General features: G+C 53.3%; 1 protein-coding gene across 1 annotated transcript; it reads left to right on the top strand.

The window, feature by feature from the left end:
* Positions 1–403: 403 nt before the first annotated feature.
* On the top strand, positions 404–4,209 carry C1QTNF1 (C1q and TNF related 1). The gene is made up of 3 exons (XM_007959833.2): positions 404–624; positions 1,891–2,027; positions 3,659–4,209. The coding sequence occupies exons 1-3, from the start codon at positions 404–406 to the stop codon at positions 4,207–4,209; spliced, it is 909 nt and encodes a 302-aa protein (XP_007958024.2).
* Positions 4,210–13,155: the final 8,946 nt, after the last annotated feature.

The following is a 13,155-nucleotide window of genomic DNA, read 5'->3' as shown; positions in this document are numbered from 1 at the left end:
CCACAGCCCTAAGGCTACTCCTCAGCTGCTCACAGTAGATCCCACCATGGAGCCTATTCCAGTCTCATCGTGGGGATACTACATCCAGCTGCCCAGCCACTAACCAGGCCCAGCCAAGCTGACACACCACCTTAACTGCCACAGTGTGTGTTGATAAGCGGGTGTTCATGTGCATGTGTGGGAATGTGTGCAGGTGTAGGGGTGTGTTGGTAAGCAGGTGTTCATGTGTGTGAGAACGTGCGTCCGTGTGTGTGTGTGCGTGGGCTGTGGCCTCTAAGAAGGTGCTGTGACTGAAGGGTTTCACGGTCATCACTGGTCGGAGCCAACAGCCTGGTTTCTGAGCTGTTTCTCTGTGGAGTCCCCTTCCCACCTGTTCCCTTCCCACCTGTCCTCTTCCTCACCTATGCCCCTTCCGGTGTCTCTCCCACCAGGCCACGGCGGGAAGATGACAGGTGCCCTGGGGCCCCTCCTGGGCTGTTGTCTGCTGCTGGCCTCCACCTGTGGCCCGGTGCTGGGCCGTGTGCCCCATGACCAGCAGGCCCAGCAGGAACACGAGGCAACTCTGGGAGATGCCAAGGTGGAGGGGACCGAGGAGCCACTGTCACCGCAGGACCACGATGGGAGGTGAGGGCTGTGGGCGCGAACCCGCAGGAGCCTGTCCCCTGGGGCTGTGGGGGGCTCTGGGTGGCCAGGCCAGGCCTTGGGATCCTTATTGCAAGCAGGACAGGAGCCCAGCATCCCTCCAACCCCAGAGGACCGTCAGTCTCCTGAGGGCTCGCAGCCATTCCCTCGGGGCAGCCACCAGTCCCAGCCCCCAGTGTGCCCTTCCATCCTGCTTGTCTTTGAAAATGTCTGTGGGTCCAAAGTACAACGTGGGGGTAGGAGCCAGGACAAAGGCTATGGAAGCCGGTCAGCTCTAGAGCTTGGCCACAAGGTGCCACAAGGTGGGGGCTAGTGCTGCGCTCTCACCACCATGGCACCCATTCACACAGCCTGCAGGAGTCAGCCTCAGACACGGCAGGGGGCCTCCAGCTGCCGCAGCTCCGGGGACCCTCAAGCTCCAGTCGGACCCTCTCGTTCATGAGAGAACCGGCTTACTGGCATTTTCTAGAGTCACGGAGACGTGACAGGGCTCCCCAGTGAAGCTGTCATAAGTATCCACAGACTCCCCTGAACCAAAAAGTCTTCGGGCAGCACAAACCATGAAGTGCTTGACTGCCAGCCAAAAGGTTGGTAGTTCAAACCCCCAAGAGGTGCCTTGGAAGACAGGCCTGGTTATCTATTTTTGAGGCGTCACAGCCTTGGAAACCCCATGGAGCAGCGTGACTCTGCACACGTGGGGCTCCACAAGTCAGAATGGGCTCAACAGCAACTAACAACAACAACAACAAACCAAAAAAACAGCCTGGGCTGTGGAGCCAATTCTGACTCATGGCCGCCCCACGGGCGCAGCCCCGTGTGTGCAGAGCACAGCTGCTCTGTGGGGCCGTCTTGCCTGGCATCTCTGTGGAACCAGATCACCAGGCCTTTCTTCTGCAGAGCAGCTGAGTGGGTTCCAACAGCCAAGCTTTCGGTTGGTTGTTGGGTGCAAACCGTTGGCGTCGTCCAGGGGCCTACAGACTCTCCCGGGGTGTTGGCCGCTCCCAGGCGTTCCTGGAATTATTGTTGGTGTTGTTTTCCTACGGTTATTGCTCTGAACAAAAGGTGGGGACTTTTCTGAACTTTCCCTTGAGATCCCAGAACTCGCCATGAGTCATGCTCTTCCCTCTTCTGGGAAAGTGACCCCAGGATGTGCTGGTGAGAGAGGAGAGGCTTGCTGGCTACTGTGGGAGGGAGAAGCTTCTAGGCTTTGAGTTCAGGGTGTTTTCTGTGATGCCTTCCATCCCTTAGGGCTGAAGAACACGACAAGTACAGCCCCCACCAAGGCGAGGAGCCGCCGGCTTCCAGATGCTTCCGCTGCTGTGATCCTGCGCCTCCTTTGTATCGGCCAATCCCAGTGCCCCAGATCAACATCACGATCCTCAAAGGTCAGGAGGCTGCACAGACGAGCAGAGGGCCTCTGCCCAGCCGGGCTACGCTGGCCTGCAGGAGGGAGGTGCCGGAGTCTGGGGTGGGCAAGGGGCGTGAGCGGAATTGCTCCCTCGGGAGGGGGCAGGAGCAGAGGCAGGCTGTCGGCTACAGGGGTGAGGACGAGAAGGAAGTTCCATTGCCGAGGCTCTGGGGGCTCCCAGGATTGGCCAGGGGCTTCAGAAGCAAGCACAGGAGAGGGGCTTCGCAGAGCTTGGCCCCAGCCCTCCACACGTGTTCCCACTACAGGCCCCTCGGGTGTTGGTTTTGTGGCTTGGCACTCCCCAGGGGTTTTCTCAAATGCCACCGCCCGCCACGGGTCTGTGCGTAGCAGATGAGCGTGCAAGCCTGGCAGCAGCCAATGGGGAACACATGTGCCCTGTTTCCTGTGCCCACATCTGCTCTTCATTTGCTTGGAGTCAGCGGTGGGCCTGGCCGTGGAGACTGCTGCTTTTGGACAAACCCATATGTTCCTTTTTCTTTGCCAGGGCTTTCCAGAAGGAAAAAAAGAATAATTATTGCTTCTGGATGGAAATAGAAAGATCCTTGAGGTTGCGTCTGTTCACTTGGCTCCTCTGGGAATCCAAATACCCCTGTGCCCAGGGTGGGGCGTCTCAATGAGGGGCAGGAGGGAGCGCTGCTTGGAAAGTTAACACCGAACCCCCCTCTGGCCTGGCTCCCCCACTTCTAGGTATAGACCTGGGGCTTGAAGGCAGGGACTCGGGCAGACACATGTACTCCCACGTTCACTGCAGCTCTGCCCACCACCTAAGTGCCGGTCAACTGATGGGGGATAAACCAAGTGTGGGCCATCCGCACAATGGACTGCGACTCCGCCAGAGAGCAGTGAAGGTCTGATACGTGCCACGGCGTGTGCGGACCTGGAAAACGTTATGTGGGTGAAATAGGCAGGCGCAGGGCACAGACACTGTCTGATTCCACTCATGTGAATCATGCAGAGGAGCAAACACACAGGACGGAGGGTCTTGACTGGTCGCCAGGGGCTGGAGGAGGGAGATGGGGAGCTACTGCTTCAGGGCTACTGGGTTCAGACGGAAAAGCCTGGAAGTGGACGGTGGTGATGGTCGCACCACCTGGTCAACGTGCAGGCCGCCCCCCGTACAACAAGGTCCGTTCCTAACTGTGTCTTTAAGTCAGATTTGAAGGTCAGTTGGGACAGTGTACATGACCCTTATTTCCCCTGACTTGAGTGTAAGAAAATGCTCGAAGGCTTTCCGACATTCCAAAGCTGCACGTGCAGCAGTGAAGGGATGGTGAGGAGGAATCTGTTGCAGCAGGGGGCTGGTTCAGCCCCTTCCAAGTGAGGGCAAATTTACCTCACATTGAAGGGCAGGCAGGAGCTGTCTGGAAGGTGGGCGCTGGGAACCCAGGGACTTACTGTAATTCACGTCACTGGATCGTATGCTTAACGTGGTTAGAAGGGCAGAGTGTTCTATACACACGGTCAGGGCGGGATAGGATGAAGTGAGAAGCCGGAATAACAGCGTCCGGCCTGTGCACAGAGGCGGAGCCATGGCGTAGGGACATCGCAGGGCGGCCACTTCACAACCTGTCTCCCTGCCCCTTTCAGGTGAAAAGGGCGATCGAGGGGATCGAGGCCTTCAGGGGAAATTTGGCAAGACGGGCTCGGCGGGCGCCCGTGGCCACATGGGCCCCAAGGGGCAGAAAGGCTCCATGGGGGCCCCCGGGGACCGCTGCAAGAACCACTACGCGGCCTTCTCGGTGGGCCGGAAGAAGCCGCTGCATAGCAACGAGTACTACCAGACGGTGGTCTTCGACACGGAGTTCGTGAACCTCTACGGCCACTTCAACATGTTCACCGGCAGGTTCTACTGCTACGTCCCGGGCATCTACTTCTTCAGCCTGAACGTGCACACCTGGAACCAGAAGGAGACCTACCTGCACGTCATGCGCAACAGGGAGGAGGTGGTGATCCTGTACGCGCAGGTGAGCGACCGCAGCATCATGCAGACCCAGAGCCTGATGCTGGAACTGCGCGAGCAGGACGAGGTGTGGGTGCGCCTCTTCAAGGGGGAGCGGGAGAACGCCATCTTCAGCGACGAGTTCGACACCTACATCACCTTCAGCGGCTACCTGGTCAAGCACGCCGCCGAGCCCTAGCCGCGGCCAGCGCTGCCCTCGCCTGTCCTGCCCCCACCGCGCTGCCCCGTCCCGCTTCCTGGCTTTGGCACTCAGCAAGACGCCCTTCATGGGGACGGGAAGCAGAAACTGCTGTGTGGTCCAGATTCTGGGCTTCTGTGGCGCGCTGTTGACAGATGAAATCATGGGGTGGGGTGCCTGTGAGGACCGCGGGGACCTCCCGCTCCCCTCTGTGTACACATCCTTAAGTGACCCCTGCACACAGTGGCGGGACGGGGCAGGGAGTCCCAGAGCCAAGTTCCCCTTCCGGGCCCTGGAAGTCATCAGGCCTGTTTCTAAAGGCTTGGTCGGACAGGAGAGGAGGAAATGGAGGCCTTGCTGGTGCCATCTTACCACCAGCCGCCGTGGCTCCCAGGGTGTTGTTCCCAATCAAGGTGGCATGAGGCTCCTTCTAGGAGAGATCTTACTGGAAGCTGTGGGTCATGGGGTGGGGCGTCGGGGCACAGGGAAACCACACCTGGCGTGATTCCTTTAGGTCGTGTCCAAGCGTTCTGGGCTCAGCCGGCAGTACCGCGTCTGGTTGACATCCCTGTAGCCTCCCTCTTTCTGAACCACAACAGTGAGGGCATTTGGGCTGGACACAGACATCAGCTCCCAAGAGGAACAGCCAAGCCCCTCGTGTTTTGCTCAGGGCTGGGAGACCAAGGCCGGCCACCCTGGCTAGCAGATTCCTGGTGGCAGCCGGGGATCCCAGGGACCCCCAGACCTGCAGCTGCTTCTCAGGAACAAAACCCAAAAGAACCAAACCAGTTGCCGTGGAGTCGACTCAGACTCATGGTGGCCCCTTGTGTTGGAGAACTGGGCTCTGCGGGGATTTTAGTGATGGTGACCTTTCTGAAGGAGACTGCCAGGACTTTCTTGTGTGGCACCTCTCAGTTAGCAGCTGAGAGCTTAAACATTTGCACTACCCAGGAACCGCCATAAGACGTGAAACCAAACCCCAACCCGCTGCCAACGAGCTGATCCTGACTCAACAGCCCCTCGTGTGTCAGGGGAACTGGGCTCCACAGGCTGGCAGTGGCTGATTTTCACACCCAGATTACCAGGCATTTCTTGCGTGGCCCCCGGGTGGCTCTGAACTGCCAGCCTTACAGTTGGTAGCTGAGCACACTAACGGCTTGTGCTCCCAGGGTGTCGTTAAGAAGCAAGGCCGTCGTAAAGCAGGGCAGGCCCAAAGCCAGGCTGGCTGCTCTGCTCCTCTCAGTGCTGCCCTCAGGCCCAGGCAGGGTCTCCACACCTGCCCCCACACACCAGCTTTCTGATCCTCCTCCACGGGTCAGCCATGGCAGGCCCCTCCAGCTCCCACTCGGGGGCAGCCTCCATGGTGACCGTAATTTTTGCATATAATACACATAGGACTCACAGCTTAAAGGGGTCGCAGTTTGCAAAAACAAACAAAGACACTATTGTGTGTGTGTCATTTGTGTAAAATACAGTATGTCATATTCTAGATGAAGGGCCCTCATCTGCTGTCTCAGAGCCCCACCGCACCTCGGTTTCTTGTCCCTGGCCTAGCATCTGCTGCCAACGGTGCCACCCAGCCCGCAGCTCCCTCACCCGGTCTCCTTGAGCAGCTGCCTAGGGCCGGAAGGGGCTTTCTCAGGGCCCCAGGGCTGGGAGAGCTGGAAGGGGCTGGAAGATTCCTCCTCTGCCCGCGTTCAGGGCTCTGGGGGTGCAGTCCGAGGCTGGGTAGAGGAGGCATGTGCCGTCACTGACGGTCAGACATGCTTTGCAGAGGGTGGGCACCAGGACTGAGCAGGAGCTGGGAATGGGGTGTGCCCTCTAATTGGGACCCAAGCTGTTCCTGGCTTAGGCCTGGCCCCCAGCCCCAGCAGAGGGTGCCCTCAGGGGCAGGGCCTCCCGTCGGAGAAGCTGCTGCAGCGGGAAGGACAGCCTCGGGTGCCCGGGTTCCTGGAGCTTTGCTCTAGTCGCCCCTCCGGCCTCAGGTAGCGGAATTACATCAAGGCCGCTGTCCCTTGGCACTTCGCCCCACTGCCACTGGGATGGGGGACGGGGAAGACGGACGTCCAGTCTTCTGCATCTTTTCTCTGATCACGGCACCTCACTCCAGCCCAGCACCAGGGCCTGGGTGCTCCCACAGCCCCTGACACTGCCAGTCCTTCCTCCCCGGAGCCCGGTGGTCCCGTGGCCTTGGCCAGTCCCGTACTCCCCTCGGCTGTGGTGGGCTGGGTGCGGGCCACGGCTCACACCCCCTCCCTGGGAAGGGCGTCTGCCGGTCAGGCTTTAAACTTCTGCGTCCTGGGTGCGCCTCGAGCAGCTCCCTGCCCACTGCCCTGCACGCCCCCGACGCTCTTTTCAAAAGACATTAAACTTGAATTGCATTCCTCAGCACAGTGGCCTTGTCTGCTTGTTTATGAAACTGGGTCTTCCTCCTTGTCCTACTCCCCGCCCTCCACCCACGGCCTGTTGTCTGCCTGGGGCCCCAGCTCCGTATCTAGGACAGGCTATCACCAGGCACACACTGGCTTCCTGTCGCTCGTCCTCCTGCGGGCTGGGCAGCCAGAGACGGAGCTGGGCTTACTGCAGTTTGGATGCCCTAGGCTCAGACAGGTCGACTGTGGGGGGCAGGAGGGACGGGGCGGCCTCCTGACCAGGACACAGCATCCGGGGAAGCAACCTGTAACAGCAGTGCCGGCCCGGGCTCCGTGGCTCAGACCTGTCTGAGGTTCCTGTGACTGCTGAGGCAGGTGGTCACAACCTGGTGGCTAAAGAACAGGAACAGAGCCTCTCACAGTCTGGAGAGCCGAAGCCCAAAGTCAGGGCGTGGGCAGGGCTGTGTTCCCTCCCGAGGCTCTAGGGAGGCCCTTCCTTGCTTCTTGCAGTTTCAGGTGGCTCCAGGTGTCCCTTGGCTTGTGGCGAGGCCCCTCCCATCTCTGCCTCCATCATCACACGGCTGTCTCTGTGTCCCCCATCTGTGTGCCCGATGCCCCTCCCTCTCTCATATAAAGGCACCTGTTCAGGACTGAGGGCCACCCAGATAATTCTCAGCTTGGTTATATCCTCACCGATCCTACTTCCTAATGAGGTCCCCTCGGCAGGTAGTAGGGTTAGGTTTGGACACGGCTTTTCTGGAGGACACCATTCAACCCAGCACATGACCTCCAGCTTTGAGTACACCTGCCTGCAGCCTCCTTTATCACTGAGCCACGAAGGACAGGTGCTGTTTCGTCTTCTCTCCCTCCCTTGCCAACTGGGTTAGTGGCCTGGGCCCGGATCCAGGCTGCCAGAGGGCAGTGCAGATGCTCCTTGTACCCTTGGGGCCAGCAGGCTGGCAAGCAGCTGGCCTTCGTCTTTCGCCTGTGGCCCTGGGGGAAGCCTGGGCCGTCATGCTCAGGCTCGGGCCAGGGCTAGACCAGAGCAGGCAGCTGCTGTAATCCTGCTCTCGTGGGACGAAGAGCAGGCCCCCAGCTCACCTCGTGGGGCTTTTCAGACATGCCTTCCATGCAACTGGGAGCCAGGCTGACTGCTTTTCTTCAAGGTGAATGGAAGGAATGAGCCGGCTTCATGCAGCTGTCCACTGCACGCCCCCTCCCTGGGGACAGAGTCAGGTGGAGCTTGCACTCACAGCCTCACTGCTGGCTGTGGTCAACGTGGGGAAGAAGGTAGTGTTTACTACAGAGACCCCCTTCCAATATCCCTGCCTCCTGGCGCTCTCCCCCGTCACCCCCTTCATGCTGGCATGGATGTCTCTCTACCAGTTTGTTCACCAAAACTCGCCCTGCACCTGCTTTGTGCCTGGCCACGAGCCAGGCAGTGGGGGCATTAAGGACAGGTACTGCTCTGCCTTTCAAAAGACTTGTCCGGGATTTTAACTGTAGCACAAAGAGCAGCCTGCTCAGAACCGTGTGCTTTCAACTAAATCACCTGTCCCACCTGACTCCCTCTGCAGGCAGTTTATGCTGCACAAGGTCCTTTTACTGTCTCCTGTCCCACTAGTAAGGAACTGGACAACCATCCCAGAAAATGACCTGGTAAACTCATCTGCAAGACAAATGCTGGTGTTTTCACAAAAGGGTGGTTACTCAACCAAAGGACACACCTGCTTGTGTCAGGAGGTAGGAGTGCTGAGAGAGATACTCCCCAGATACCCCATCTCTCTCAGATGCTGCCCTGTTGTTCTTAGGTGCCATCGGGTTGGCTCCGACTCAGTGGCCCCATGTACAAAAAAACGAAACACTGCCTGGTCCTGTGCCAGCCTCACAGTCCTGGCTATACCTGAGCCCATGGTTGCAACCACTGGGTCCATCCATCTCGTTGAGGGTCTTCCCTTTTTTTCACTGACCCTCCACTTTACCAACATGATATTCCTTCTCCAAGGAATGGCCCCTTCTGACAACCAAAGTAGGTGAAACGAAGTCTGGCCATTCTTGCTTCCACGGAGGATTCTAGCAGCTCTCTCAGTTTGTTGTGCTGTGGTGGCTTAAGTGTTGCTGTGAGGCTGGAGGCTATGTCACTGGTATTTCAAATGCCAGCAGGGTTACCCATGGTGGACGGGTTTCAACAGAACTTCCAGAATAAGACAGGGTAGCAGGACAGGGCCATCTGCTTCTGAAAGAATTGGCCAGTGAAAACCTTAGGACTATCAGGGAAACACTGTCTGATATATGAGATGTTGCCCTGTGAAGGTATAATGTGTGTAGTATGTGTTTCCTCAAGAAGAATTTTCTATAATGTTCACTTCGGGAATATGATGTCACAATGACAAGCTGGCTTTATTGGCCCAAAGTTACTGGGATAAAATGAGATAACCTTGCCCAAATCCTGAAAGATGCAGAAGGTTGCAGAAAATAATAAGTAAGGTAAGATTCCTTTCCATGCAAAAGAATGAACTTGGACCCCTACCTCACACCATATACAAAAATTAACTTCAAATGAATCAAAGACGTGAATATAACAGCTAACTATATAAAGTGCTTAGAAGAAAACATGAGAGTAAATCTTCATGACTCTGGACTAGGTCTTAGATATAAGACCAAAGACAGCAATAACCGTCAAGTTGATTAGACTTATAGTGACCCCTCCTTGGGTTTCTGAGGCAGTATCACTATGGAAGTAGATTGCCCAATCTTCCTTCCAAGGAGTGGCTGGTGGTTTTGAACCGCCAGCCTTCTGGTTAGCAATCAAATGCCTTAGGTACTACAGCAAAAACAGAGGAAAAAATAGAGAAGTTGGACGTCATCAAAATTAAAGCTCTCGCTTCAAAGGACATCATTGTGAAAGTGAAAATACAACCCATAGAATGGGAGACAACATTTGCAAATCATGTGTCTGATAAGGGACTTTTATCCAGAATACATGAAGAATTCTTACAACTCAATAATAAAAAGACATCCCAATTAACAAACAGGCAAAGGGTCTGAATAGACATTCCTCCAAAGAAGATACACAAATGACCAATAAGCACATGAAAAGATAACACATCATCAACCATCAGGGAAATGCAAATAAGACCAGAGGGAGATAGCACTTCACACCCACTAGGATAGGTGTGGAAGCTCTGGTGGCGCAGTGCCTAAGGCACTTGACTGCTAACCAGAAGGCTGGCGGTTCCCACTCCATGACTCCATGGCACATAACAACAACAACAACAACAACAACAGGAGACAGATCCTAACAAGTGTTGTTGAGAACACTGAGGGACTGGATCTCTCACACCCTGCTGGTTCAGCCCCATGTGAAAACAACCTGGCCAGCTTCTCAAAAGGTTAAACATAAAATACAGTATGACCTAGAAATTCCATTCCTTGAAAATACCCAAGAGATATGTACAATGGAATATTATTTAGCAATAAAGAGAACTGAAGTTCTGATATGTGCTATGACACACAAGTACCTTGAAAACATTATGCTGAGTCACAAAAGATCACATATTATATGATTCCATTTATAATGAAATGGCCAAAAAAAAAAAAAAAAACATACTGCCATCGAGTCAATTTCAACTCATAGCAACCCCCTTTGGGTTTTAAGGTGGTAAATCTTAACGGAAGTAGATTGTCCAGTCTTCCTTCCATGGAGTGGCTGGTGGATTTGACTGCCAACCTTCTGGTTAGCAGTCAAATGCCTTAGGCACTCTGCCACCAGGCAAATTCACGGAGTAGATTAGTGGCTGCCAAGGACTGTGGGTAGTGGAGAACAGGGAGTCTCTACTAATGGGCATGGGGTTTTATTTCAGGGTGATGAAAAAGTTCTAAAATTGATTGTAGTGATGGCTTCAGAACTCTGTAACTATACCAAAAACCATTGAAATGCACACTTTAAGTAGGTGAGCTGTATGTTATATAAAGCATATCTCAATAAAGTAATCATATATATAGAAAACAGCAACAATAAACAAGGTGCCTTGGCCTTCTCTGCGTCGGGCTGGGAAGTCTTGGAGCTTCTGGCTATGACCTTTGTAACCAGTCCCATAATTCTGCCCTTGGCTTAAGATGAGGCCAGGAGTCAGGGACCAGTGAGATGGGATGGGAGGGTCATGGATAGTTCTTCCAAGAGCATTATTGAGCAAATGTTTTGGATCAGCCAACAGATGAGATCACTAAAGTGCCGAAGGCTGACTCAGGTGCCAAGGGGAGCATTCCAGAAGGGAATGGCCAACCGAGGACTATGCTTTCCTCTCTCTAAAGTCCCTACACAGCTGGACCAGGGATTAGAAAGGAGGGTGACCTCAAGTGCCCCTGCTTCAGCTGGCCCTGGTAACCAGCCCCTCCTAGGGTGGGAAGGAGCAGGACACGATTTGCATTATGCAGATGGCCAGACGAGGACAAGGAATTCCCACCTTACTTGGTGTCATGGATTGAACTGTGTCCCCCAACATTATGTGTTATAATCCTAACCTCTATGTCTGTGGTTATATTCCCATTTTGGGATGGGTTGCCTTTGTTATGTTAATGAGGCAGGATTAGCGTAGGGTGTGTCTTAATTTAATCCCTTTTGAAATACAGAGGAGGTTAAAGAAGCAAGCAAAAGAAGCAGAGATGGGGAAGGGAGACGCCAAGCCCCAAGAAGATCACCCAGGGACAGAGGCTCAGAAGAGACAAGGATCTTCCTCCAGATCTGACGAGAAGCCTTCCCCCGGAGTTGGCACCCTGAATTTGGACTTCTCGCCTCCTAAACCGTGAGGAAATAAATCTCTGTTTATTAAAGCCACCCACTTGTGGATTTCTGTTACAGCAGTACTCACTCACTGCTGTCAAGTCGATCCCAACTCATAGCGACCCCTCCTTGGGTTTCCGAGGTGGTATCACTGCAGAAGTAGATTGCCCAATCTTGCTTCTGAGGGGTGGATGGGGGTTTGAACCACCAGCCTTCTGGTTAGCAGTCACATGCCGTAGGCACTATGCCACCAGAGCTCCTTGTAGCAGTACTAGAGAACTAAAACACTTAGAGATTTTCACAAATAGGGTTAGGAGTTCACAGGGTCTGGGAAATTTGGAAACCTCCCTGTCTAAACAGAAAACATTCCAGTTGTTCAGCTGAAATATCCACTAAGTTCCTTCTCCATGCAGTTTGAGGTTCTATTTACTAATGACATTCAGCAAGCATGCACTGAATGCTTATATGCAGAGAATAAAAACCCATAAGAGAGTTACAGAATCAAAATTTTAAATAACTATGCTCTGGTAGCACAGTGCCTAAGGTACTTGACTGCTAACCAGAAGGCTGGTGGTTCAAACCCGCCAGCCACTCCTCGGAAGGAAGGTTGAGCAATCTACTTCCGCAGCAATACCACCTCGGAAACCCAAGGAGGGGTTGCTATGAGTCAGGTCCAACTCAATGGCACATAACAACAACAACAACATGCTCCTTATGTTCAAGGAGATAGACAAGACCAGTCATTGTGGTAGAGAACTTGATTGAAACTCCTTCTGCTCCCAAAGGACTAAATGGAAACTCCTGGAGTGAAAAACGAAATAACTGAAAGTAAGATGATGGATGAGTACAGTGGTGTATTCTATAGACTGTAAGAGAAAATTAAGTGAGTTAGAAGATAAATCTGGAGAAAAAGTCCAGAATGAAGCATAGAGAGGCAAAAGAATGGAAACTACCAGAATAGAGGCTAAATCAACACACGTATGACTGGAGTCCCAGAAGGAGAGGAGAGAGTGGATGCAGCAGAAACGATGTTTGAAGGTAAAAGAGACGAGAAAAGTACCAAGCTGGTGAGAGTCACTACAGCACAGATTGAAGACACTGAGTCCCAAGCAAGATTTTCCAAAAAAACATGTCCACATCCAGTGTGGCCCATCATGGTCAAACTCTCCAAAACCAAAGACAAAGAGAAAATCTTAAAAACAGAAAGAAGAGACTTTTTTTTTTTTTCTTCAAAGGAGCAACAGTCAGTGTGAGAGTTGATCTCTCAACAGAAACAGTGGGAGCTGAAAGACAGTGGAACCATGTAAAGGGCTGAAAAAATAATAACGGCCGATCTGAAGTTCTAGTTCCCCCAAAAAATAAACTATAGGAAAGAAGATGAAATAAAGGCATTTTCAAACAATGAAACAGGGAGCATTTTTCACAATCATCTATACCAAGTAAAAATGACCAGAAGGAAGGGAAGAGATGCAGAGAGGGCTGAAGAGAAAGAAAAAAAAGAAAAGAAAAAGGAAATTTGGCATCAGCAAGTCTAAGTGAACACTGCCTGCATAAAAACAATAATAATGTCTTGGGAACCAGTTTAGCAGTTCCTCAAAATAGTAAACACAAAGTCATCATATGACACAGCATATAGAGAAATGAAAACATAACCAAAACCACACTCACTGCCATCAGGTCGGTCCCAACTCACAGCAACCCTATGGGATAGGATAGAAGTGCTCCATAGGTGCAGTGTAGTAAATTACTTTGTGTGGCTTTTCTACCCATAAGTCTTTGTAAACTCCAAGA

The sequence above is a fragment of the Orycteropus afer genome, unplaced genomic scaffold, assembly GCF_000298275.1.
Source record: "Orycteropus afer afer isolate SDZICR_OR568_19922 unplaced genomic scaffold, OryAfe1.0 scaffold00018, whole genome shotgun sequence".
Classification (NCBI taxonomy): Eukaryota; Metazoa; Chordata; class Mammalia; order Tubulidentata; family Orycteropodidae; genus Orycteropus; species Orycteropus afer.
This window is presented reverse-complemented; position numbering and strand designations above follow the sequence as displayed.